At 42.2% G+C, this 26,770-nt stretch overlaps 2 protein-coding genes across 6 annotated transcripts in view; one reads left to right on the top strand and one right to left on the bottom strand.

The window, feature by feature from the left end:
* The window catches only part of ANKIB1 (ankyrin repeat and IBR domain containing 1), a 54,654-nt gene extending 50,388 nt beyond the window's left edge, over positions 1-4,266 (bottom strand). For 3 of the 5 annotated variants that reach the window (XM_079948426.1, XM_079948430.1, XM_079948429.1), the window contains exon 1: positions 3,886-4,266. The gene's annotated coding sequence lies outside the window, so the exon portion shown is untranslated. Of the gene's footprint in view, positions 1-3,874 lie in introns of all 5 variants that reach the window. The other 2 variants (XM_079948427.1, XM_079948428.1) reach the window with 2 other exon arrangements.
* Positions 4,267-4,843: 577 nt separating this feature from the next.
* On the top strand, positions 4,844-24,969 carry KRIT1 (KRIT1 ankyrin repeat containing). Its single transcript, XM_079948439.1, has 17 exons — positions 4,844-4,983; positions 7,976-8,092; positions 10,540-10,699; positions 12,105-12,197; positions 12,865-12,994; positions 13,292-13,535; positions 13,975-14,090; positions 14,912-15,055; positions 16,521-16,677; positions 17,390-17,497; positions 18,296-18,452; positions 19,667-19,818; positions 20,331-20,497; positions 20,810-20,897; positions 21,850-22,056; positions 22,298-22,414; positions 24,018-24,969. The coding sequence occupies exons 2-17, from the start codon at positions 7,991-7,993 to the stop codon at positions 24,084-24,086; spliced, it is 2,211 nt and encodes a 736-aa protein (XP_079804565.1). The 5' UTR covers positions 4,844-4,983; positions 7,976-7,990; the 3' UTR covers positions 24,087-24,969.
* Positions 24,970-26,770: the final 1,801 nt, after the last annotated feature.

The following is a 26,770-nucleotide window of genomic DNA, read 5'->3' as shown; positions in this document are numbered from 1 at the left end:
TTAGAACAAATTAATAGTATCATTCAGCCTTCCCTCAACCTCCAGATATTTTGGACTACAATTTCCACCAGCCTAGGTCTGCATGCCCAATGGCCAGAGAGTTGTACAACAATTGGAAGGCCATAGCCTCACCTGTCGCACAGTTTATCCTTTGGAAAGACACTTAACTTGACCAAAAGCTGATAGCCAGAAGATCTGCTTGAATATGTCAGCATTCAAGAAGTACTAGAAATACAGTAAGTTTTAGGTCTTCAGTACTGTAGTTGTATTAAATTAGATATTGTAAAAAAATGCTAAGTGATGCATTCATAATAGTTAGCACAAATGATCAGAGTTCAGTAGTTCAGCTTACAATTATAGAAAAAGAAAGTTATCAGCTTTCTCCATACCAGAATGTTCACAGCTGAGCTATATTACCACAAGTAAGCTGTATTTGTCAGAAGTATTGCACGATACTCATGTGCTTCTACTCTAAACAATACCCTGTCTGAGAGCATGCTGTGTCATATGACTGACTTCTGTAATAGAGAAGATTCTCCCAAGTGTATGAACTGGGTAATTCAGACCCTCTGAATTCCAATTGCTTTGCTAATTATCTATCCCTACAGACTATTGAAGGGGAAAGATGTACCTATTAAGTACCAGCGTCTCTCAGTGTTTCTTAACACAGATAAACATAATGATGTAGATAGACAAAATTTTAATGATTATAGATGAATATGTATCTTTATAGACCAAGGGATTTTTATTTTTTTAAAAAAAGATGGTAATACATTGGAATCACTCACAATGGACTTTCAGGGATAGGATGAGTTAAAACTAACACATTACTAAGTGAAACTAGGTGGGGGGAAATAGACATATGCTCTATACAAAATGGCTTGTTTCACTTTCTCCCAGGTAGTCAGGACAATATATTGGAATAAATATAATATGACAACTTCTTAATAAGCTTTATTATATCAAATTCCAGAGGGGAAGTTATATTAGTCTGCTATAGTAAAAACAATGAGTTCTGTTGTACCTTAAAGCCTAACAGATTAAGACATAGCTTTTGTGGGGCAGGCATAGAAAGTATTCACTATAGAATGACTTTTCACCTTCTGTACAATGTAATATCTTAAAACAGGCAATAATAGTTAAGAATGAGATAATTTTCATTTTAAATATTTATATTACACATTTTACCGTTCACAATTAAGCAAGAAATAGTATGTAAAAATGAATTCCTTTGTACGAAAGTAAATTAGACTAATATTCCACTTTGAAAAGAACAGCATGCAAGTAATTGTTTATCTACTGGCAGACAGACATTACACAATTGACCTATATCAAATGGAAATTTTCCAATAGCAAATTTAGCTGAAAGTTTCTGTTAAACCAGAGATGGGAAGCCTGTGGCCCTCCAGATGCTGGAGTACAACACCCATTCCTGACTATTGGTGGTGTAGGCTGGGCCTGATAGGCATTGGAATCAAGCAGCATATGGAAAGCCACACTTTTCCAGAGTCCTACTTTAATGTACAGTGGTACCTTGGGTTACATATGCTTCAGGTTACAGACTCCGCTAACCCAGAAGTAGTACCTCGGGTTAAGAACTTTGCTTCAGGATGAGAACAGAAATCGTGCAGCGGCAGCAGGAGGCCCCATTGGCTAAAGTGGTGCTTCTGGTTAAGAACAGTTTCAGGTTAAGAACAGACCTCCGGAACAAATTAAGTACGTAGCCAGGGGTACCACTGTACTGAATGTTTAAATTCAAAGTCACTTGCTTTGAAGCCAAAGGAAACAAACAAGATGAATGCAAGTGATTTCTTCATATACTATATGGTGAAGCTACACAAGGGGTTCAACCATTCTGGAACCAGGAGCTACTGTGGAAATTAAGAAATTGTCACGAGTACCCCCCCCCAAAAAAACCCCATTTCACAAAAGATGAACTGCTGATGAGAAGAACCCTGTCCCAGCCAAAACGCCTACACCCCCATCAAACAAAACAGACCAAAAAATTAGTCAACACCTCCCAACCAAAAAAACTCAAATTTACAAAAAAAGGGGGCATGGGGGAGGGGCTTAGTGGGCACCAGAGAGGCTGTCCAAGGGTGCTAGGTTAGGATTGTTGCGGGGGCATGGTGGTTTAACCCTCAAGGGATTATATGCATTACAGTACTAGCACTGCACATTTTCTACCAACTGAATAGATTGTGTTCAAACAGTGCAATGTCCCACAATTCCTCAAGTAAATACTACATTCCACCTCAAAAGAATGTGCATGCCTCCTAAAATCTCTACTTACACAACAGCTAGTTTTCTGCAGAGTTATTGTTTGGCTTTGATTTTAAAATCAGACTGCAACTTTTCCAGAAGTGGAACATCTTCCAAAAAATCTGTCCCAAGATCTAAGCAGTCCTTGTCCAGTTAATTATATTCTCTTATAAGGAAAAGTTAGCTGAGGTTTACCATGTACCTACTTCATAAAATCACCAATTATGTTACAAAGTCCTTCTAATTGTTTCAAAAGCAAGATTCTAACTACACATGACACAGATCCGTAACAAAAACCAGGTGGCTGCTTGTCGTAAAGAAAAGCAGCTTTGGAAGAGGAATTTCAAATACAGAAGCAGTGGAAAGATGTTTCATCCTTCCCCTCACACCCATCTACTGCATCGCTGGTCCGGATCCCCCTCCCAATGCTGTTTCCTTTTAGGAAAAGAAGCTGCTAGCCTTTTGTTACATATGCATGTGTAACATATGACTAGGCTCTAACACATTAATGATAAGCCTTACATTGTCAAGTGATCCTGGCTGAAATTTGTATTCTATTCTGCTTGTACTATCAACTGAATTAAACAAAGAAGATTTTTCTGGCCTGTACCACTTCCTGTTGTGGCTGTGTGTGTTTGTTTGAATACCGCCCCTAGCCTTCATAATGACTTTCTAGCGTGGGAGAGAAAACCCAGCAAAGAGAAGACTAGTCAGAATCCATTTCCTACCAGGTTAATTGTCTAAAAGCAGGGATCTTTCTCTCCATGCGATACATTCAAAAAACGCAACCACACTAGCTACATGAAGTGGTACAGGCCAGAAAAAAACTTTGCCAATTGATCCCTGCTGATGACATTGTGGCCTTCACTGATTATAAACTATCTGAATGCATAGTAGTAAGCCCGGATGTGTAATCTAATTTTGTGCATCTGTCTCTCCTCCTCTCTCTCTCTCTATACACACACACACACACACGGCCACACCCTTGTACTCAGCGCTATTTGCTCCAGAAATCTGTCTCCTGTCTATAATTTCAGTGTGCTGAAAAGGAGGGCCGGGCACCGCAGGACTTAACGGTGAATCTGAATGAAAAATGTAAAAAAAACCCACCACCACCACCAAGCCGATCTTACCCATAAACATACACTAAGAGGGTTGGGGCAGAATGAGAGAAGAGGCAACAAACCCACCCAACCATTAACAACTCGGGATTTCCAAATATGGAGAGCTATTATGGTGGTATTAAACGAAGGTCCGAAAGCCCCCGCCCCCTCTCTAGTCAAAGCCAAACCTCCTGAACTGGGTTTGGCGCCGGCCACCCTTTTCTCCCAAAACAGCCCCACACATCCCGAAAGGCACATTTCTGCGGATGCCCTCGACCCCCTTCCCGAAGGACGATGTCAAGTTACGTGCAACTCCCCTTTATACACCCTCACCAAAGGAAAAGGGGAAACCGAAGCCTGACTGAAACCCTCTTTTTAATTTTATTTTTTTGTGGTGCCATTCGACTGCTAAACCCCGCCGCTCCCTCGATATATATATATTTTAAGCACCCAGAAACTAGAGTCACGAAAGGGACCCTCCCTGTGGCAACATAAAGACACACACACACCCCCGACTCACCGGTTCCTCACAGGGTCACTCCTCGCCGGCTTGCCGGTGCCTCCATCCATCCGCCCGGCGACGGCTGGGAGTAGTTATCCGCTGCCCCTTTCCCTCCTAAGGCGCCGCCACTCCGCTTCCCCGCTCCTCTCCTCGTCCCTCCCGACAAGCCCGCGAGGGGCAGCGGGGCCAGAAGCGGCCGTTCAACCCCCTCTTCCCCTCAGAGGTACGGAAAGGCGCCCCCCGCTAGAGACCCGAGCCGGGTGGCGGTGAGAGAGGGGTGCGCGTGCGCGAGGGCAAGCGCTGGCAAGGCCCCCCCCCGCCCGCCTTTCTCTCGGCTCGCGCGCCGTTCTCAACCCCCTTTGTTCGGCTTCGGAGGCGGAACTCTCCCGAAAAGCTTCTCCGTCCGTCCGGCTGCTGCACCGCGTCTCGCAGGGCCCTTCAGAGAAGCCTTTCGCGCTCCAGACCTCGCGAGAGGCCCGCTCCCCTCACGGCCCCGGCGTCTCAAGCCCCGGCATCTCGTGGCAGCTGCGGCATCTCCACACGAAGAAGGAGGAGGAGGAGGAGGAGGAGAAGGGAGAAAACCGAGGCTGCTGCTGCTGGTGGTGGTGGTGGTGCTGCTGCTGCTGCTGCTCCTCCTCCGGCGGCCAACAACACAGCGGCGGCAACAAGCGGTCGGGCCTCCGACCCGGAACCTCATCGGCGCTCGGAGCCGCACGGGAAGCGGATCTGCTGCCGGCTCACGGGGGAGGGAAGCTGGGCGGAGCCCCGGAGGAGAGCGAGAGAGAAACCCCGGGGTGGGGCAGGGGGGAGGGCGATGCGCATCTTACTCTCCGGAGGAAAAGACCCCTTTCAAGGCTGCGCGGCGGTAAGGGAAAGCGAGGCTCCCCCCCCCCCCACACACAAAAAAGTCGTCGACGCTCCACAATTCGGAGTCGGCGCCGCCTCCCCCGCGCCTAAATAATTCTCTCTGCCTCAGATTCGACCGCTCTCAGAAAACGGCAGCCCTGCTGCGCGCATCTGCTTCGGAATCAAGTCCCCTCGCCTCCGGGGAATCTTGAGAGCCACCGCCTGCGTTCCGTGGTAAAGGACCCCTGCTGCACCGGGGCCAGGTTGCAGGTGAGGGACTGCCTGTGGGAATGCTGTCCTGCGGGAGGAAACAAAATGCGTCTTGCACATAGGAAATGAAAAAGCTGGACTGGACCCTTCTTCCTTATAGTCAGGCAGTCTTTATTTTTGTTGTTGTTTTCTTAGGTTGAGCTATTTATTCAAATATGGGAACCCACACCCGCAGCAGCCTTAAAGTGGTACCGTCGAAGCAAAGCTGATCTACTTGGGAGTCTAAAGGACAGGGAAATTAGGGTTTATTGGGCAGTTTAACAGATTGGGAGATTTATTGCACTATAAGCTTTTGGGGGGGTTAGAGCTATAGTCTGTGGAAGCTTATGGCACAACAAATCTTTTAATGTACCACAATACCCATTTATTTATTTTGCTGCAGCAGTTTAACAGGGGTGTCAGTCTGCAAATCTTTTACCATTGGAGTTTGATGAATGCAATAATGTCATTCACTTAAAAACAAACATGCACAGGTTGGTGGCACTTACTCAGCCGTTTCCAGTCTGTCCAACTCATAATTGAGGAAGTTAAATGGTTCTTCTTGATAATGCATGGCATTCCATTGGCATCAGAATTATTATTTTGGGAACTTTTTAATGTTTGATGTTTTACTGTGTTTTTATATGTGCTGTAAGCTGCCCAGAGTAGCTGGGGAAACCCAGCCAGATGGGGTGCAGTATAAATAATAAAATTATTATCTATAATTATTATTCCAACGTAATGATTCTGAGGGATGCAGGTGGCGCTGTGGGTTAAAGCCTCAGCGCCTAGGACTTGCCGATCGAAAGGTCGGCGGTTCGAATCCCTGCGGCGGGGTGCGCTCCCGCTGCTCGGTCCCAGCGCCTGCCAACCTAGCAGTTCGAAAGCACCTCCGGGTGCAAGTAGATAAATAGGGACCGCTTACCAGCGGGAAGGTAAACGGCGTTTCCGTGTGCGGCTCTGGCTCGCCAGAGCAGCGATGTCACGCTGGCCATGTGACCCGGAAGTGTCTTCGAACAGCGCTGGCCCCTGGCCTCTTAAGTGAGATGGGCGCACAACCCCAGAGTCTGTCAAGACTGGCCCGTACGGGCAGGGGTACCTTTACCTTTACCTTTAATGATTCTGAACATGGGACCAGGACTGGCATTATTTCACAGAGCAATTCTGAGTATCAGACATATGTTGTATTCACTATTAAGGTGATAAAAGGATGAGATTTGATTATATTTTCAGCGCATTCGTACCAGTGGAGTGACATGAAATCATGGAATGGCAATTATCCCAGAATAATTAACATATAGGGTATGGCCAGATGTGTATGTATGTGGGAATCTGGGTTGGACCTATGCATTTGTTTTTCTCAGGGCCGGTCCTACCATTAGGCAGAACGAGGTGGCTGCCTTAGGTGGCACGTGCTGGGACATAAGTGGGTGGGCACTCCTTTAGTTGTTTTCCCTTAGTCATTCCACATTCCCTTCTGCTGGAGGACAGAGCTGTGCATGTTGTACCAGCTATCCTAGCCTCCCCAAACTAGCCTGCTACTAAGTGTTGTAGAAGATGCTATCCAATATTGAAGCAACAATCAACTGGCAGTTCCTGTATATGGAACAGGAAGGAGGCAGCATCTTGTCCTTTGCCCATGATGGCAGAATGTCATAGCCCAACCCCAAGCAATACATTTTCAATGCTGCCTCTCCCATTCCTGCAATTGGTTTCATTTTGCTGACTTTCCCAGTCCTTAATCCTCCTTTATTGCTAATCTCATAAAGACCCAGAAGGTGAATTAGGGATATGTTTGGATTATCTATGGGCTCTGGGCAGCTGCTTGGTTTTGCCAAGTGGCTAGTAGTGACTGTGCTTAATTTCTCTGTTTAGGATTTATGCTCAGTTTAAATGGGCTGTGAATTGAACTGTTTGCCACCATACAATCTTTACAAATTTCACACGTCTAATGTTGATGAAAAAATACCTGATGCTGTTTGACCTGCAATTTTTGATTATACGTTTTCACATGAAGTCCACATGATATTTAAGGAAGTTTCTCATCTTAAAGTGAAAGGTGACGGCAGATTTAGAAATTAAGGTGTAGATACAGTTTTGCACTTGGACTGACAAGTGTTTTTTGTTGATACGAGAAATGCTACATCCTGTATAAAAATGTTTACATTTACTACTTTAGTTAGTCTCAAGATGTCAACAGTCTCAACTTAGATCCTGTTACCAAACACACATTACATGAAAGTCATTTGTTTGGATTTCAATGAAATTTTAAATTGGCATGATCCCAATTTAAAATCTGCAAACAAAAACAATAGATTCACACAGTGCAGCACAGTGTTTTGTGCCCCTGGCCTTCTAGCAGACAGCCAGTGTTATGAGCCTTGAAAGCATACTACTTATTTGAAGTTGTGGGATGTTTGAATCCAAGCTCTTCCTGCCCCCCATATGCTGACAGAGAAAGAGGTCTGGGTTCAGTCCCTTCTCCCGGCATCCCAGCTGACTGACACTGTCAAAACTGAGAGCTATGTAATCTCTCAAGCTATGTGCACCCAGATCCCAATCAGTCATTGCAAACTACAAACCTTCAAAGCTGAGTACAGATCTGGCCTCAGAATCCACACACAGAGGTTGTTGTTGCATGTGTGGTTCCTGATCAGCAGGCCTGTGCTTGTATTGTCTTTGCTGTATTAGTGAATATGTTTTTAGTGTCACACTGTTTGCCATTTCTTTGTAAGCTACTTAAAATTATGCTTATTGTTTCTATTTCTACAAAGATATTTAAGCAATGGATTCATTATAAATTATTTTGAATTTTCAGGACAGTCCTCAAAATTCTCAAAGCAAAATCAAGATTTCCTTTCTTTGTTCAGCGAGGATAGAGAGGGAGAGAAAGAAAATTACTAGCATACTTTAAATGGGGGAAAATATCTGTGGCAGTTGTTTCCTTTAAAAAAAAACAACTTGTTTTCTCAGATATAATCTTTGGTTTCTGATTATTTTTTCACTAAAATAGATATATTAACAAACCATGGGCAACCCAGAGGTAATAACTGAAGCATATGTAGCTGTAATCCGTCCAAAGAACGCTGCAAGCCTGAATTCTCGTGAATATCGTGCTAAATCATATGAGGTAAAATCATTCTTATTTGTTAGGAGGTGTTGAAAATGCATTAAATGGGAGGGTTTTTTATTGTAGGAAATTGTTGTTGTTGTTAAAATTTGTATACTGCTCTTCATCCAAGGAACACAGGGTGGCTCACAACATAAAAATAAAAACACAAAATACATAATTGAAACAAAACACTAACCCTTCTCCCATGAATACATTTAAAAGAACGTATAAATTATGGTGTAGCATCATAATCCTAGTCCTAGGTACAGACAGAAAGTTAGGAAGTCATCTGACGTTAGTGATTGAATTTCCTATAGCAACGTATCTTCTGCGTAAGAAAGTAGTTCATCATTGCCCCATTTCATCATTTCACTTTTGCCTTTTAATGCCATCATATGATAGGTGCAGGGTGATTCTGTCACCATGTAAGTTGCTATTAAATATTTCTCAATTGTGACAATAACCACAATGTACAGCTAGTACATCATACTGCTGCTTAATATCTCAGAGATACTGCTCAGAATATTGTGGGGAAGTGATGCAGTTACAAAACACCCTAACAGAAGGATGTATGGGGTGTAGTAATATTGCTAAAATTCTATTTTGTTGCTATGTGTTTAGCTAAGCTAGCAAAATTGTTACCGATAAAAGATTATCACAGAGCAAATTATGTGGCATTCACACAGTCAACATTCATGTTATGCTCAACAAAGTTATAGTTAACTGGAGTTTGTTGATCCAGGCAACATAACAAACCACAGTTAATCAACCACAAAAGCAAAAGCTTGCAAACTTCTCTGCCCCAGCTGCATAGGAGAAGGGGAAGCACACAAGGTGAAAGCTTGCCGCAGCACAAGCACATTTAAGATAATCAACTAGTCTAGAGTAAATGTCTTGAAATATGCAGAGCAAATTTCCTTTCTCCCAGTTCTCTTTCAACATTAAGAAGGTATGGACTTATTTTACAGAATAATTTCATTCAGTTCCTCATATTTTGAATTTTCACCAGTCTCTCTTAATGCTTTATTTATTAAATAGCCATTCAATGAATGCAATAGCATGTTAATTGTGATTGTGAACATTTTCATTTTGTACAGAGGGCTTTTGAAATTCAAAAGCTTAAGCAAATGCATGAATTTGCATTGACTCAATAATACAAAAAAAAAAAATTCTGTTATTGAAATGCATGTGGTCAAAGAATAATGAAATAATACTGTATTTCCAAAATAGCAGCAGGTAATTCTGTGGTACATCCATAAAGGATCTTATTTGCAGACACAATTTAAATACTGTACAGATTTATTTTAAGCTTCCATATATTTCTTTTTATTCAGGGAATTCAGTGCAGAAATGGACCATACAGTACAGTATTTTGAATAAAAAAAAACTTGCATTATGAGCCTAAACATTTTTTTTTACCATTATCTACATCTCATACCAACATGGCATTGCCTAAAAAGTAAAGCTTGCACATTGGTATATCTCATTCTAAGTACCGTATTTTTCGTCCCATAGGACGCTCCGTCCCATAGGACGCACCTACTTTTTTGGGGGGGAAATAAAGGAAATTTTTTTTCCTTTATTTCCCCCCCAAAACCAGGTCGGGGAACAGTGGGATGGCGGTGCTGCGCCTCCCCGCTGTCCCCCGAGCTTGTGGGGCTGGCCGATGTCTGCCTGGCGCGAGGGGCGCTCTGCTTCAGGGCGCCCCGCGCGTCTGGCGGCAAGCTACTGCCGACACCAGCGCGGAGCACGGGGCGTCCTCCGGAGGGCGCCCCGTGCTCCGCGCTGCCGGCTCCCGCCCGCAAGCCTTGCGCTCCCGGGGGGAGTTCCCCTGGGTGCGCAAGGCTTGCCAACACCAGCGCGGAGCACGGGGCGTCCTCCGGAGGGTGCCCCGTGTTCTGCGCTGCCGGCTGCCGCCCGCAAGCCTTGCGCTCCCGGGGGGGAGATCCCCTGGGTGCGCAAGGCTTGCCAACACCAGCGTGGAGCACGGGGCGTCCTCCGGAGGGCGCCCCGTGCTCCGCGCTGCCAGCTGCCGCCCGCATGCCTTGCGCTCCCGGGGGGAGATCCCCCAGGTGCGCAAGGCTTGCGGACACCTGCGCGGAGCACAGAGCGTCCTCCGGAGGGCGCCCCGTGCTCCGCGCTGCAGGCTGCCGCCCGCAAGCCTTGCGCGCCTGGGGGAACTCCCCCCGGGCGTGTAAGGCTTGTGGATAGCTTCCTGGAGCCTGGAGAGCGAGAGACGTCGGTGCGCACCGACGCCTCTCGCTCTCCAGGCTTCAGCGAAAGCCTGCATTCGCCCCATAGGACGCACACACATTTCCCCTTCATTTTTGGAGGGGAAAAAGTGCGTCCTATAGGGCGAAAAATACGGTATAAGAATGCAAGGGCAGCCTTTGTTTAGACAGTGCTATTATTCTTTCAAAATACAGATCTTTGTATTAACTAATGTTTACCTTGATTTTCATCAGATTTTGTTGCTTGAAGTTCCCATCGAAGGACACAAGAAAAAAAGAAGAAAAATGTTGTTGGAAACTAAAATTCAAGGAGGCGGCGATATATCCCAAAAGATCTTGGATTATATACTAGAAACCACCAAACCAATTTCACCAGGAAATCAAGGTATTAAAGGTAAGGATGGCTGTTTCTGCTTTCTAAAATAAATAACCAGGTCAGTCTCCCTAACCCCATTTATTTTCTGCTTGATAACCAATGACAGTCAGTACAGCTAAAACAACAATCTTCATTATTCTCCATAATGCTTGTCATAATATGAAGATTTTTACTTATTTTTCGAAGTTAAGAAAGTTCTTATCTGGCTAAAGGAGAGGTTCTGAAAGAAGAGCTCTGGTATTGGAAAAGCCTGCTCCTTGTCTATGCCAATCTATTCTTAGAAAGTTGGAGGAAGCACTCATTTGAAGTCTCCCCAGTAAGGGGAGACAGGTACAGAAAAGGGTGCTTACTCAGTCAACTGGTGCCTAGGTCACTTAAAAGTTAGAATCAGTACTTTGTACTGTGCCTTAAAACTAACTGGGTGTCACTGCAGTTGTTATATTCCAGGTGTAATCCGCTTCCTCCAGTTCCCTCCTATTAGGGCTTAACCACACTTACCTTTTGACCAACTCTTTCCAGGCAGAGATCCACACTTTAATGCTTGCTCCATGACCGAGTGTGGTTCCCCTTGCCTCAAAACCCACTGTTTTAAAGCTGAATTGGAGCAAATGTCATTTCGGGTTTTCCAGAGATTGATGCTTGCTGCAATTCAGCTTTAAAGAATGGGTTTTTGCAGGGCAAATTCTGAAGCAAAAGAAAACCAGGGGTGCTCAAACATGGAGCTTTAAATCACACCTGGAAAGAGCAGAAGAAAACTTAATCAAATGGGTGGCTGCACTAATTGAAGCTTCCAAGCCATCTTCAAAGGCAGCCCCATATAGAGTATGCTCTTGTAGCCTAACAATTAATGAAGGGTTAAATCCAATGTTAGTTGTACTCATAGTGCACCTATGGGGATAGAATTCAATGTATCACTCAGTGCAGTATGTGTGCAGGAAACTAAGTCATCTCAAGCAGTGGGACTTTCCCTCCCTCCCTCTCCCCCCCCCTTCTAAACCTGTTCTGGGGTTTTCTCCAACCCTCCAGAGCAGATTTTAGAGCCATGGGGGGTGTAAGTCCCATGCATGCAACATTTTAGTTGAATCCTGCCCATTAAAATGAGTGAGCATGGCTAACTTAGGTCCATTTAATGTCAATGAGTCTTACACTGAGTATAATTTAGTTGGCTACAGCCTACTGCATGGATCACAGTCACCTGGCTATTATGCCAGCAGTGACAGGTCTTGATAACAGCCCAGACTAGTGAACGTTAATCTTGGTTACATCAACAGCTTGAGAATTCAGGAGAATTGCCAGGGCTGATAGTACCCCAGAATCTCCAATCCAGAAGAGTGGGACCAGTGTGTGTTATCAAGAAAGACAGATGAGAAACAGGAGGATAATTTCAGCCATTTAATTATTAAAGGATTATTATTGTATACAGGAAAACGAGTTCTGTTAATGAAGACTTTCCCTCTTGATGGCGAGAAGGCAGGCAAGGATGCATCCCTTTTTGTTGTACCAACAGTAGTCAAAGGTAAAAATTAAAATGTTAACATTAAAGCTGCACATAATTAGCAAATGTTAATATCATTTTCTTTAAAATGTACATGAATCGCACAATCCTACGATTTTACACCAACCAGTTCCACTCAGGGGTACACTTGAATGCTTTTAAGAAATGGAACTTCTTTTTCAAAATGAAAGGGGGAAAACATTTTATTTATGAGGATGAGAGAGGATAATCAGTTGAGGAGCGGGAAAGGGAGAGAAAGGATTGTGGCAAGCTGCATCAGGCACTGGTGTTTGTCAGGGTTGCTTACTGCTGATTAAATCACAAATTATATTCAGTCTGTGCTCATCAGTGCAATCCTATGCATGTATTCACAGATGCAAGCCTCATTGAATTCAGTGGGGATTACTCTCAGGTAAGTGGGAATAGAATTGAGGCCGTAATGCTAATGGAACATCATTCAACAAGGTTACACTGCAACTTATATTGGGAGAAAATTGCATTTTTCCAGAAACAAAATAATGTACTTTGATGAATATAATAATGAGATGTCCATGCAGCCTTGGGAATTTAATTTGTGGGGCATAGGAATATAAGAACAAAATGTAATGTTATCAGGCCAGAATTGCGTAATAGAATAAACTAGATTTGTTCAGCGTTTTTGTTTTAAAAAGTATCTTCTCCTTTGTAGATAATACAAAATATGCCTACAGTCCTGGATGTCCAGTTTTCTACTGCTTACAAGACATCATGAGGGTCTGCAGTGAATCCAGTACTCACTTTGCTACAGTAACAGCTAGAATGTTAATTTACTTGGATAAGTAAGACATTTTTAATAGAACTCCTTGAATCTATAAAAAGAAAATGACACTAAATAATTAAATATTTTAAAGTATTCTTAACATTTTACATACCATAATATTTCAAGACAGATCATGTTTTACTTTAAAAAAAAAAGTTGCAGGTCCTAAGCACTTGTTCTTAAGTGTTTGTATCAGTGTATCTCTCTAAGGGCTTACTTACTATGGGTATGTGTTTACGTTATGCTGTGCTAATTATCTGCTAATCTTCAATAAAAGCAACAATGCTAAAACATTTTTGCCCGTTGTGTTCTGCAGGTGGTTAGAAGAACGGCATTCACAATCCCATTCAATCCCCGCTTTATTCAGACCATCTCCCTTGGAGCGGATTAAAACAAATGTCACAAACCCTGCATACGCTGTTGAACCTGGGCAGACAGAGAGCTCACTTCATATGGGATACACAGCATTGGAAATCAAGAGTAAAATGCTGGCACTTGAGAAGGCAGACATGTGCATCTACAACCCTTTATTTGGCTCAGATCTTCAGTATACCAATAGGGTAAGAGGAGATCATTATTAATTTACCATATATACTCCAGTATAAGCCGTCCCGAATATAAGCCGAGGCACCTATTTTAGCACAGAAAACTGGGAAAACTTATTGACTCGTGTATAAGCCGCACCACAAACCTGGTGGTGGCAGCAGCGGAGGAGGAAGAACAAGCAGCCCGAAAGGGCTCCTTTCAGGCCGCTTGTCCCTCCATCGCCACCTCTGCGCCTGCCCTTGCGAGAGGCAGGCGGCAGCGGCTGGACCAGGGGCGAGAAAGGGCTCCTTTTGGGCTGCTCGTCCCTCTGCCGCTGCCCACCTCACTCGAGTATAAAAAATGTGGTGAAAAAGTCGGCTTATACTCAAGTATATATGGTAAGAGTGTTAGATTTTTAATGTTCGTTAGGGTGTACTTTGAGCCTTTTTCTTCTTCATTATATGGTATTTCCAGGTCGACAAAGTGGTTATAAATCCATACTTTGGACTTGGAGCCCCAGACTATTCAAAAATACAGATTCCAAAACGTGAAAAGTGGCAACGCAGCATGAGCAGTGTCATGGAAGACAAGTACTGTGTTATTTTTATTCATTTCTTTATAAAAGAATTGTCCCCTGAAGTCCAAACCCTTTTTTATTTATTTAAAAACTGTATAGGCATTATTGCTTCCAGAGTGGATCAGGGCAATCCTAAATATGTTTACTCATAAGTAAATCCCATTATGTTCAGTAGAGTATACTCCTTTGTAAGTTTGCATCAGTTCTTTTTTTTTAGTAATAATTTTTATTAAGCTTTCAATTTTACATTTCAAAATAAAACATTTTACGAACTTTAAAATATCCAGTGACTTTTTATAATAAACTGCAGTGAGTCCATCTGGCCCTGGTGCTTTCCCCATTTTCATTTGGTTTATTGCCATTTGCAGTTCCGATATTGAGGTGGGCGCATTCAGAATTTGCCAATTTTTCTTAGATACTCGGGGTATGTAACAGTCACTTAAAGTAAGTTTGCATAAGTTCTGTAATGATCTCAGGTCCCTTGCTGGAGAGGGCAGTGGCAACGACCACAGTCAAAGCTATGAGCAGCCTTTTAACTTCCCCTCAAAGTGTGTTGGCTCTTAAAAGTGAAATATCCCATCAGTGTACTAAGACTGTAAAGTAGAAATAGGTTTTAAATGCAGCCCCACCCTGCATTGCATTGCATTGCATTGCATTGCATTGCATTGCATTGCATTGCATTGCATTGCATTGCATTGCATTAGTGGGAGGAAAACCAACTCCTTTACTGTCTCGTGCCTTTTCTCTTTAGATCAAAGCAACAGGATGCTTTTGATGAAGCAGTTGTATAACATTACTGAAATATCATATCTTAATTCCCTCCCCACCCCACAGGGAACGTCAGTGGGTTGATGATTTCCCTCTTCATCGCAGTGCTTGTGAAGGAGATTCTGAGTTATTGAGTCAACTTCTCAATGAAAACTTTTCAGTCAACCAGCTTGACAGTGATCATTGGGCACCCATCCATTACGCATGCTGGTGAGCAGAGTATTCTTGCATTGAACTCCAAAACAGGGAATTGTTCATAATTAAAACCATCTGTTTGTGTCTTCATGCTTATGTGTGTGTCTGTGTGTTCAAGCTTTCGTCATGCTCAAACGTAGCTGAGAAATAGAATGCAGCTATGTGGGTGAAGGGTGTGGCTCCGCAGCTGAGGATTTGCTCACTTCTCGGTGTCTCTGAGCTTTGGAGGGCAAAGTAAACCATCTGTAGTGTAGCACAGACTTGGGAAAGGGCAAAATGCGAAGCTCACTGCAGATGCTAGGATCGTAGGACCCCATTGAAATGAATTGCAGTTATTTTTTTCCATTTACCCCATATAGATTAATCAGGCTGAACTTGAGGAAACTTTATGGTGGGAACAAAGCCACTCTCCATTTCCTATAGTGGAAGGCCTAGATTCCACTGAAACTCATGGAAAAGCGTAGTTTGATGTATCACTGTCCCTCAGAAGTCTTCCCTGCATGCACATAGACTGCCCCCATCAAAAAGACGGGCATTTTGCTAATTTCTAATAATTATTGCACATTAGTTGCCCAGCTTGCATGTAATGTTAAACCAAACCATGCTTTAGCATGAACGAGTGAAGGCTGAGACTGTCACATTCTTCCCCAAGGCCTGCCACTGTTGCACTACCCACGGCTAAGCTATTGTTTGGCTTAGTATTATGTCCTAACCCAGGGTTGTGGTTTGTCTCTCCTAGATGAACTACAGGCAGAACACACCTTGATTATAACTTGTGGTTTATTAGGAGCAGGAGAAACCACAAGTCCAGATTCAGACATAAGCTAAACCATACTTTATCTGCAGATTCAGATATATGCCAAACCATAACTTAGTTGCAAGTAGTGCTACAGCAGCAAGACCAGGGAAGGAGCAAAGTGGCTCCGTTTCTTCTTCTGAGCAGCCATGTTTGTTCATTTGTGCTGAACTATGGCTTTTGGCTTAGTATTAGGGCAAATTGGGTCAGTGTGAAAGTGGGTTCTGGCAGCTCAAAGGTAACCCAGACTTTGTAGTAACTTTGCAAATGCTGTAGAAACTGGCAATCCAGTTAAGTGGCTAGGGCCAGCTTTAATGAAAAGCACCACTGCTGTAAGAGAGGCTTTCTGCAAAAAATGTACTTAGCAGTTGCTAATTTAAAAATGTATGTAAAGATTTTTGGGGGAAACCCTCATATATTCTTAGATTATTTGAAAAAAATGAATTGAATTATTTATTTATTTTAGAATAGTAACTTCTCCCACAACTAAGTGAATTTCATTAAATTGCAAATACTAATTATTTTTGTGGGGCATGAATTCATTCCAGAATGCTAGTAGTGTTTCAGACACTTAGACTGAACTAAAATAATTAACAAGTAAGTGCAGTTTCTTACATGTGTCTTTGGTACCATTTCATAGACCATATGCAAGCTTACCTTTATTTGTATTTGTTCTCTCTGTAGGTATGGTAAAGTTGAAGCTACTCGAATGTTGTTAGAGAAAGGAAAATGCAATCCAAACTTGCTCAACGGACAGCTCAGCTCGCCTCTTCACTTTGCTGCTGGGGGTGGGCATGCCGAAATTGTACAGATTCTCCTAAACCATCCAGAAATTGATAGAGTAAGATGTATTTGTAATTTCAATCATGGTTTCTTATACAATTAAATTCTGCTTTTGAACAGTGGCTCATACTTCCATTTGCAAAAGAATAAAAACAATTAAGATGTTTCTTGAAGTCAGTACAAGGAAAGACAGTATTGTGGAGCAGGAAACACAACAGTAAATACTTCAGAGAAGTAATTCCTATTGCAAAGAAGTAATTCCTATCATTGCAGTTTGCACTAGGAAGAATTGGCACCATGGTCAGCACTTTGAACAGTACCCTGAAAATGTTTAAGACAAGTGGTGCTCTCTAATTCAGAGCATTGAACACCCACAGAACACTGCATCTGGAAGTGCTTTTAAACCTTAATTTCCTAATCATGAGCATGATTCTGTTCTTTGGTGGTAGGACTGGAAAACACACTTCAGAAGTGGAGTCATGCCAGCTGATAAGTGAAGGGTACTTTCCAAGAAGTGGACGGTGGATGTTGCAGCCTTTACTTGAGGGGCTGTAGCTTAATAGTGGAGCACACGATTTGCATGCAAAAGGTCCCAGGGTTTTTGAAAGCCTTTGAAAGAAAGGCTTGTGTCTGAAACACTGGATGGCCCCTGCCAGTCATTGTGTAAGCAGTGCTGAGCCAGGTGAACCAGTGGCCTAACACAGCATAACACAGGTTGCTATGTTGCATTTAGAAAGCTGTGTTTTAAATCGTATTGTTTCTGTTTGTAGCACATCACTGATCAACAAGGAAGAACCCCACTGAACGTCTGTGAAGAGAACAAACAAAATGAGTGGGCAAAAACCGCTAACTTGCTGAAAGAGGCCGCAAACAAACAAGTATGCAATGACCTTTCAGATTTTAGTAAAGGTCCTTAAAAGCAAAAGGAAGTGTTTACTGGTTATTGTATTTGTTAAAAACCAATATATATATATTAATAAAAAGCAAATGGAAGCATTAATCCAGGAGCAGTCGGTGTGGTGGGGAAGTGCCATAGATAGACGCATTCCTGATAGATGCATCCTTTACCATGATGGGGCAGGACAGTGGTGAGGTTGAGGCTGTATGGGTATAGTGGCAGGGGCAAGCTTTGCTAGCTTTGCTTTGACCTCATCGCCAACCTGCACAGCATAATCCCTCTGCATCTTACATTTATTTCATGTGTTGGTGTTATGGCAAGCCCATAAACATAAGTTGCAGCTGAGTAGAATTTATCATTTCCATTTTAATCTAATTTGTTAACACCACAGACCTTCTCAAATATTTTCTTCCCAGATTTATTTTAATGGACTTTCTATAATGAATAAATTCTTGTGCAGCAGAACAACTTGCAATAGTGCAAGTCTCGAAATTCCAGTTCAGCATGCCATTTGAATAAGCTTCCCTATGTCATCTGTGCTGCAATGGGCCTCGGAAGCAGAGCTTGACACAAGGGACCTCTGACCCTTCTCCTGAGCTTGTACCTGGAGAAGTGTGTCTCTTGACCATGTGTCTCGTTTCAGGGATGCTTAGATACTAATATTGCCCCTTTTTCCACCGGGGGGGGGGGCGGGGAGGTACTGCCACCCACAAATTTTGGCTTGCTACCAGGACCAGGCAAGGTTTCAGTATTTCCTGTTTTCATTTATTTCCTCTAGTATGAGAAGGTACGAATTTATCGAATGGATGGGTCATACCGCTCTGTGGAGTTGAAACATGGAAACAACACCACTGTGCAACAGATAATGGAAGGAATGCGTCTTTCTCAAGAGACACAACAGTATTTCACTATTTGGATCTGTTCTGAAAATCTTAGTAAGTAATTGGTATCTTGATGACATCTGGTGGTGGGGTGGATGGGGAAGAACAGTCTTTCAGGCAAAAAAACAGGCGTCCTTCCAGGCCTAATTTGGCCCATGCGCCGGAGGTTGTCCATCCTCTCTCCCACCCTCCTCCTTTGGAGCAGGATCTCTGAGAGGTTCTGAAGAAAACAGTCTTTCACGTGACCTGCTCCCAAGCCTTTAAGAGCGTCAAAGTTTACGAACAGAACTTTAAATTGGATCCAGAAACTCAAGTGGGAGCCTGTGCAGCTGACAAAGCAGTGGCATAATATGATCAAAACTTCCAGTCATAGTTAATAATCTTGCAGCCCAACTTTTGGACCAGCTGTAGTTTCAAAACTACTTTAAAAGACAGATCCAAGTGTAATGCATTATAATAGTTTAAATAGTTCACTTGAACACCAGTAGCAAACTATGCCTCTAGCTACGATTGTAGCTGGTATATTAGCTGAAGCTAACAAAAGGCCTGAGCTCTTAGTGTTTCTGCCTTTTCTGACAAAAAGCTGACTTTTGCACTTTTGTTAAGTGCATCCATTTTTCTAGGACACTGGTAACTGGTGAAGACCACATTGCATTTGCATGGTTGGGAGAGGTGGTGACAGTACCATGCATATTCAGTTGACTTCTTGTTTCATGTGCTTCATAAATACAATGGAAACTCGGGTTGTGAACGTGATCTGTGCGGGAGGCACGTTCGCAACCTGCAGCGCTGTGTCTGCGCACGCGCGGGTCGTGATTTGGTGCTTCTGCGCATGTGCAAAGCACCAAAACCCGGAAGTAACCCGTTGCGGTACTTCCCGATTCGGCGCAGTGTGCAACCCGAAACTGCGTAACCTGAAGCATCTGTAACCCGAGGTACCACTGTAACAAGAGACATCCCAAAGCAATACAATAAAATAAAGACACATGTGGAGCAATCACATGTATAAAAACGTGTGTGCGTGCCATTCAAGTTCAATACAGATATCAACTGCAGGGGGGAATCCATGTAAGATTGTTGAAAGAACTTCAACAGTTGCCAAAGGACAATAGGAAATATGTAACATTGCTATTTATGACATTTTGCTTTTATAATCCTTCCTTCTTTCAAACATACTCGGTACTGTACAGCATTCACACATACTTGATACGCACACTGAGACATTGTATTGTTTGATTTATTTAAATTAAAGAGCTTTTGTTGTACAGATCTCCAGCTGAAGCCGTATCACAAGCCTCTGCAGCATGTTCGCGACTGGACGGAAATACTCACTGAACTGACAAACCTGGATCCTCAAAGGGAAACCCCACAGCTTTTCCTGAGGAGGGATGTAAGACTTCCTTTAGAGCTTGAAAAAAAGGTTGGCATTTTATGTTCTGCTATATCAAATTCAGGTTCAACGCCTGAATCTCTAGACAGAGTCCAGTATAATGATTTCACTTAGTTTGTTCTTCTGAATTCTTCAGATAATGCAGCTTGGCCAAGGGAAGCCAACGTGATGCTCTTCATATTTTGCTGGACTACAACTCCCATCATCCCCAACTGCTGACCATGCTGGCTGGGAGTGATGGGAGCTGTAGTCTCAACAGCATCTGAAGGCCATTTATGATAAATAGAGTGACTGGGGAAACCCAGCCAGATGGGCGGGGTATAATTGTTGTTGTTGTTAAGTGGGCAGCTAGATCTAAGCTGTGATGTAGTGTTTTTAATGTTCAAGCTTTTAAACATTATTTTAAATTTATTTTGTTTTAAATAAGAAACTTGAACTTAAAATTTAAATAACTATTAATTGCTTTGCTACTGAGCAAACCGAATAAGAACTAATGATGTTTTAATTTTTAATATAGACACATTTTATTTTCTATGCTATAGATTGAGGATCCACTGGCTATTCTTATCCTATTTGATGAGGCCAGGTACAATTTATTAAAGGGTTTCTATACGTCACCTGATGCCAAGCTGATAACACTTGCAAGTCTGCTGCTGCAAATAGTCTATGGAAATTATGAAAGTAAAAAGCACAAGCAAGGCTTCCTAAAGTGAGTGGATTTTAAAATATTGATATGCTTTTTGTTTTAAAATGAAGATATTCAGATAAGAGAGTCTAAAAGACTACTTCATGATTGGAGGTGTTGGCTGATTCTGGGTTCCCTCACTTCTACATAGATAACCAATACAGTTAAAGGTGACTTAACCAATCACCTGAGCAGCAAGATGGATCATCAGAATGCTATAATGTGCATTATAGCCTATTTGCATGCATGAACTGTTGATAAAAGGGCAAACAGATTTTGTTTTTTATCTGTTCAATATTATAAAAGTGGTTAAACGTGTTTGGTTTTTATTTACAGTGAAGAAAACTTAAAATCTATAGTACCAATCACCAAATTAAAAAGCAAGGCACCTCACTGGACAAATCGAATACTTCATGAATACAAGGTACAATATTGAGCAACATGTCACAAAAACCTGAAAGCACGCCGATCATAAATTTTAATGTTGTACATTTGTTTTTATATTGTAAACTGCTACAGGTTACGTTGTATGATTTTAGATGAAAGTTTTCCTTCTATTCTCTGTCATCCATTGTAAAGGCCTTTGGCTATATACAGTAAAATTGACTCTCACCATAATTTAAAATGTCCTTTATTTTCTGGAAATGTTAAGGCAACAAAAATAAAATGCCAACCAAGAGATCTAACGGCTAATTTTTGAGTCATTGCTATCAGTGACCAGCTTTGCATGCCACATTAAACTATTGTTAAAATAAGCTCTGGTGTAATATGAATCCATTGCTTCCTCTCCACTGGTAATATGCTGCTGGGGAACTAAGCTATGGTTTGGCATAGCGCTATGTCTGAACCTGGGCTAAGGGTTTGTTTCTGTCCAAACAAACTAAGGGGTACTGGATTATTTTGGAGAATCAAACCATGAACCCAGGTTTAGCAGAAATGCTAAATGAAATTTAACTTCCTGATCTCCCCCGCCCAAAATTCTTATTGAAGTCAACAGCATGGTTATGAATTTCTTTCCATCTTGTATGTATTCATATCAAAGTATCCTTAAGCAAAGTATTTCTGTCATTTCACCCTGTGCAAAGAATCTGGATCCAAATACAGTGGAACCTCGGGTTACGGACATAATCCGTGGCGGAGGCACGTCCGCAGCCCGCAGCGTTCGCATCCTGAAGCGCCTCACCTGCGCAGGCAATTTAGCATTTCTGCGCATGCGTGAGCGGCGAAACCCAGAAGTAACCCGTTCCAGTACTGTGCTTCCGGGTTTCCCGCAGTCTGCAACCAAATAGCACATAACCTGAAGCGTCCATAACATGAGGTATGACTATAGAAGTTAAAATCTCAACTTTTGTGGGTATGTCAACTTGTATTTGCAGAATCTCAGTACCAGTGAAGGCGTTAGTAAAGAGATGCATCACCTGCAGCGCATGTTTTTGCAGACCTGCTGGGAGATTCCTACCTATGGGGCTGCTTTTTTCACAGGACAAGTATTCACAAAAGCAAGCTCAAGCAATCATAAAGTCATCAGAGTGTATGTAGGTGTAAATGTCAAAGGACTGCACCTTCTCAATATGGAAACAAAGGTACAGTCAGTTTTGAGTCTTAACGCTATCTGTGAACATAATGCATAAAGTGTGCATATTCTATACAGCATATATCAATAATGTTATTCTATTTAACTTAGTAGTATTTCATTTTTTGTAATTCAGAACAGAATATGTCAGACAGTGAGCACATATGTAGCTTACTGAGGAAAGCACTTTTATTTAGTGTCAAATTTATAGATAATGTTGGCTTTTCAGCTTGTTTCCTTTATATTGACAGGCATTGCTCATATCTTTAAGATATGGTTGCTTTATGTGGCAGCTGGGAGATGGAGACAGCTGTTTTCAAATACATAGTCTGGAAAACAAAATGAGCTTTATAGTCCATACCAAGCAGGTAAGCAAACTACTGATTTCACACATTCCTCACCCCCCCCCCCATTTTTTTCCTGGTGCTGTGTATGCCTAACAATTACATTTTAGGACAGATATCAATTGCTGTTAGTTTTGGAGAGGGGACGCAGGTGGCGCTGTGGTCTACACCACTTGAGCCTCTTGGGCTTGCCGATCAGAAGGTTGGCAGTTCAAATCCCCGCAACAGGGTGAGCTCCCATTGCTCTGTTTCAGCTTCTGCCAACCTAGCAGTTTGAAAGCATACCAGCACAAGTAGATAAATAGGTACTGCTGTGGCAGGAAGGTAAACAGCATTTCCATGCACTCTGGCACTTGTCACGTTCCTTTGCAAGTAGCAGTTTAGTCATGCTGGCCACAAGACCCAGAAATCTGTCTGTGGACAAACGTTTGCTCCCTCAGCCTGAAAAGCAAGACGAGTGCCACACCCCATAGTCACCTTTGACTGGACTTAACTGTCCAGAGGTCCTTTATCTTTACCTAATATTGGAGAACAATACTGTTGATTGGACTAGCATTGGTTTAAAGAAACACAGTAGTTCTGCACTATAGTTTGATTTAGGCAGATGAACAAGTAACACTACTCAGCTGTTTAAAAAATATTCAATGTCTGCCATCTGTGCTTAGAACTAGTTTACACTCTTTATAGTCCACGGAGCATACATTTTCAACACTAACAAGCAGTTATCTCTATTTGTAAATGTTATTTATCCTTGTCTCACAATATAGCTTGGGCCATCTTCCCAAACCTGGTACCCTTCAGATGCCATGGGCTACAGCTTCCATCATCCCAGGCCAGCAGGGAAGGATGGCATTTGTAGTCCAAAACATTGAGAGGGCACCAGGTTGGGGAAGGCTGATTTGACTAATATTTTATAAAAGCAGATTTCTGAACCAAAGTTATTCTTTCCACCCACACTGTGGACTAAGGTTAAGGTTTTTCATCATATTTAAATGAAGGTTATACTACATTAAATTAAGATGCGATTCGCTAGATAGAACAAGGAAGTATCTCAAATTAGAAGGTGCATAGGTTGCACAAGCTGCATCTGCCCAGTTTTTGGCAATTCCCCACTCCCATGATGTCCTAGGTTCCTTGACCTTCATGAGAGATAATAATAGTAATAATAATTTTCTTATTTATACCCCGCCCATCTGGCTGGGTTTCCCCCGGCCACTCCCCAGGTTTCTCAAGAGGGTATGTGGAGGGTGGAGATGCTGACAAATAAGCCTCCTCATACAAACAGACCTGCTCACAACATTGGCTGCAGACCAATAAAAATAATTACTTCCAGCTCTAAAAAGTAACATAAAACATGAAGTTCTGACTTTGCACTGAGCATTTAAGGCTGCAATTCCAAAAACAATCCTTTGAGTTATTCTCACTGCAGCTCCCATGCCACATCCCAGGAATTTCACGAAAGTTTCCTATCCTCCAGCAGAGGTTTTTTGGGATGTAGAGAACTGGAGTGGGGAAGAGGGGCAGGGATGCCCACTTGCACAAGTGGGCTTCCACTCACAAAGTACTGGACAGAATACGTCATATGACTGCTGTTTGGGAAACCCTGATTTGTTTTTTCTGTTTGCAGGCGGGACTTGTTGTAAAATTGCTGATGAAATTAAGCAGCCAGCTGGTTCCCAGTGAAAGAAGTAACTGAAATAAATGGAGAATGCTTATGCAATTAGCTACATTAAGCACATTTTTTGTTTCTGTAAATAAATGCCTTGCATGTATATGAGTTGTACAGGATGAAATATGCTCTCTATTGGACTTCATACAGGAGTTTATTTGTTTATTTGTAAAATAGAATATATCTGTTATTTTTATAATAATGTTGGTGGGGTTATTTTCAAAACCATAACATGCATCGAGAAAAAATGTGCATATAACCAACAGTAGTTGAAAACACAATAGGATGTAAGCCCCATTGGACACAATAGGACTTACTTCTGAGTAAACTTGCATAGGATTGCACTGTAAGTCTATACAGCTGTACCTTGGTTTTCGAACAGCTTAGTTTTTGAATGTTTTGGCTCCCGAACGCCGCAAACCTGGAAGTGACTGCTCCGGTTTGCGAACTATTTTTGGAAGCCGAACATCCGACAGGGCTTCCATAGCTTCTGATTGGCCGCAGGATCTTCATGCAGCCAATCAGAAGCCACACTTTGGTTTTTGAAGGTTTTGGAATTCAAACGGACTTCCAGAATGGATTCCGTTCAACTTCCAAGGTACGACTGTATTCTTGTTTAAAATGGGCAATAAATAAGATTTTGCACCTCGGCTACCGAACAGAAGATTGCTTTGCAGGTTTTACTACATTATTCTGTCATGGAATGTGTGAACTATTGCAGTAGAGCATAATTGGAGGAATGTAGTGAAACTTGAAAAAAAACCTTTAGTAGTCAGCCTAGTAACAAGTGGCTATACTGTAATTAAACTCCCCAAAAGTAACAAGATCTGGGGACCTCTAAAGCAGCATTCAATCCAGTGCAAATAGCTGTAGCCAGAAGAGAAAGCCAGCAACTTCCCTAGCCTGATTTTTTTAAAAAAGCCAACACAACAAAAAACTTTCTTTATTACCCCTTTGTTTAGAACCTAATTTCATTAAAAACAACATCTTATTATATATTTAGAATATTGCATGGAAAGAGTCAGGGGGTTAGATCTAGCTCGGTCAAACAGAGTCCATCCACTGAACAAAATGGACATGATTAACTCAAGTCCATTTATTTCAGTGTATCTTCTTTAAGCATAATTTAGTTAGCTGCAACGCAGGAAGAACTTCGTTGAATGAAATCTAAAGTATTGTGTACTTTGTTGCCTTTTTATACTTATGAAATAATTGTTTTGCTAATTTATTGTTATGTTTATGAAGTACAGTTTTTAAAATAATATATTATTTGTACAAAGACTTGTGAAAACTAGTGTGTGTTTTTTATTTAAAACGAAAAGAAAAAGTCTGATTGACTAAATCATGATTAGTGATAGTAGGCCTGTTCGTTTCCATGCTTTTGTTAGTATTCATCTGGGCAATTTCCGACAAAACTAGCCTTTCATAAGAATCCTTCTGAGCCTGCCATTTTCATTCACGGCATTCCTATTTGTTTCATGCCTGAGTAAAATCTTTGGTTGTGATCCAAACAGAGTGGAGGGGCCATAGTTCTGTGGCACAGAACATATTTTCCATACAGTAGGTCCTAGGTTCAGTCCCTGGCATCTCTAGTTAAAAGGATTAGGTCACAGGTGAAGTGAAGGATCCATGCGTAAGACCTGGAAAGCCACTGCTAGTCAGTGTCTTTTCTGACAGTACTCCGGAAGATAAATATTCTGACCTCATATAAAGCATCTTCTTTTGTCCCAGTTTTTCTTTTAAAATGGAAGTTTCATTGATCAGCTGCTTGTGATAATGCTCTTGCACTCAGATCTGGAGCATCTTGGTAGGCTACTGTAAGAATAGGATGCCGGACTAGGTTGTCCACTGGGTTGATGCAGCAGGGTTCTTATTTGACAGCTGTGAAGAGTAGGGGAGGGATAACAGAGGCCAACATGCTTAGTTGTGAGAATAGATCACAGCTTTATTGAATCACCATCTTTCAACAGTGCAACATAAGGCTTGGACACAGTAGTCCTAGTGACCAGCCTATATGATGGATAACACAGTTACTTGTGCTTCTGAAGAAAAGACTTCCATTAAGCCTTGCTAGAGAAAAACACAGGAAGGTGAATGACAAGACAGAGGATGAGGGGTTTCTGCACCTAGCCTTGTGATGTGCCTCTCACACATCTAGCAAAACTGGCTGTAGCTTCAAAAATCATGAGCTATACTGATGATTGGTGGTATCCTCAAACTGCTTACTCCTTCCACCCTTAAATTCCTGCCTGATACTAATGCCCCCTGGAACCTGAGTAGCAAAGACGTTTGCCTAGCTCCACCAAACTAAAGGAAGACACAGATGCTCCAGCGACTCATTCCAATAACATTAGGTCAAATTGCATTGGCCACAACCCTTGTGAGTTACAGTGTAGTTGCTGATAACCACATCCCAGAGAACGTGTATTCTCTAGTGGTTCATTCATCAGCTGAGCCGCAAGTTCTTCCATCAAGCCTTGCCACTCAAGTCTGACCAATTTACCACCTGCGAATCATACACTATACCACTCAGATTTGTGTCTCTGCTATGCAAATTACAATACATTGATCAAGTATCAATGGGTAACCAGGGTAGTGGTTATCCTTACAAGTGCCCATAGGTCCACTTTCCCATATCTTAGCTGTGTGAAAGCAATTTTGAGTGCGGCTCTCCCCCTGCACCCTTGAAGCACTTCCTGGCTGCTTTAACA

This window comes from Podarcis cretensis, assembly GCF_951804945.1.
Source record: "Podarcis cretensis genome assembly, chromosome: 12".
Taxonomy (NCBI): domain Eukaryota; kingdom Metazoa; phylum Chordata; class Lepidosauria; order Squamata; family Lacertidae; genus Podarcis; species Podarcis cretensis.
Note: the sequence above shows the minus strand (reverse complement) of the source record. Positions and strands in the feature narration are given on the sequence as shown.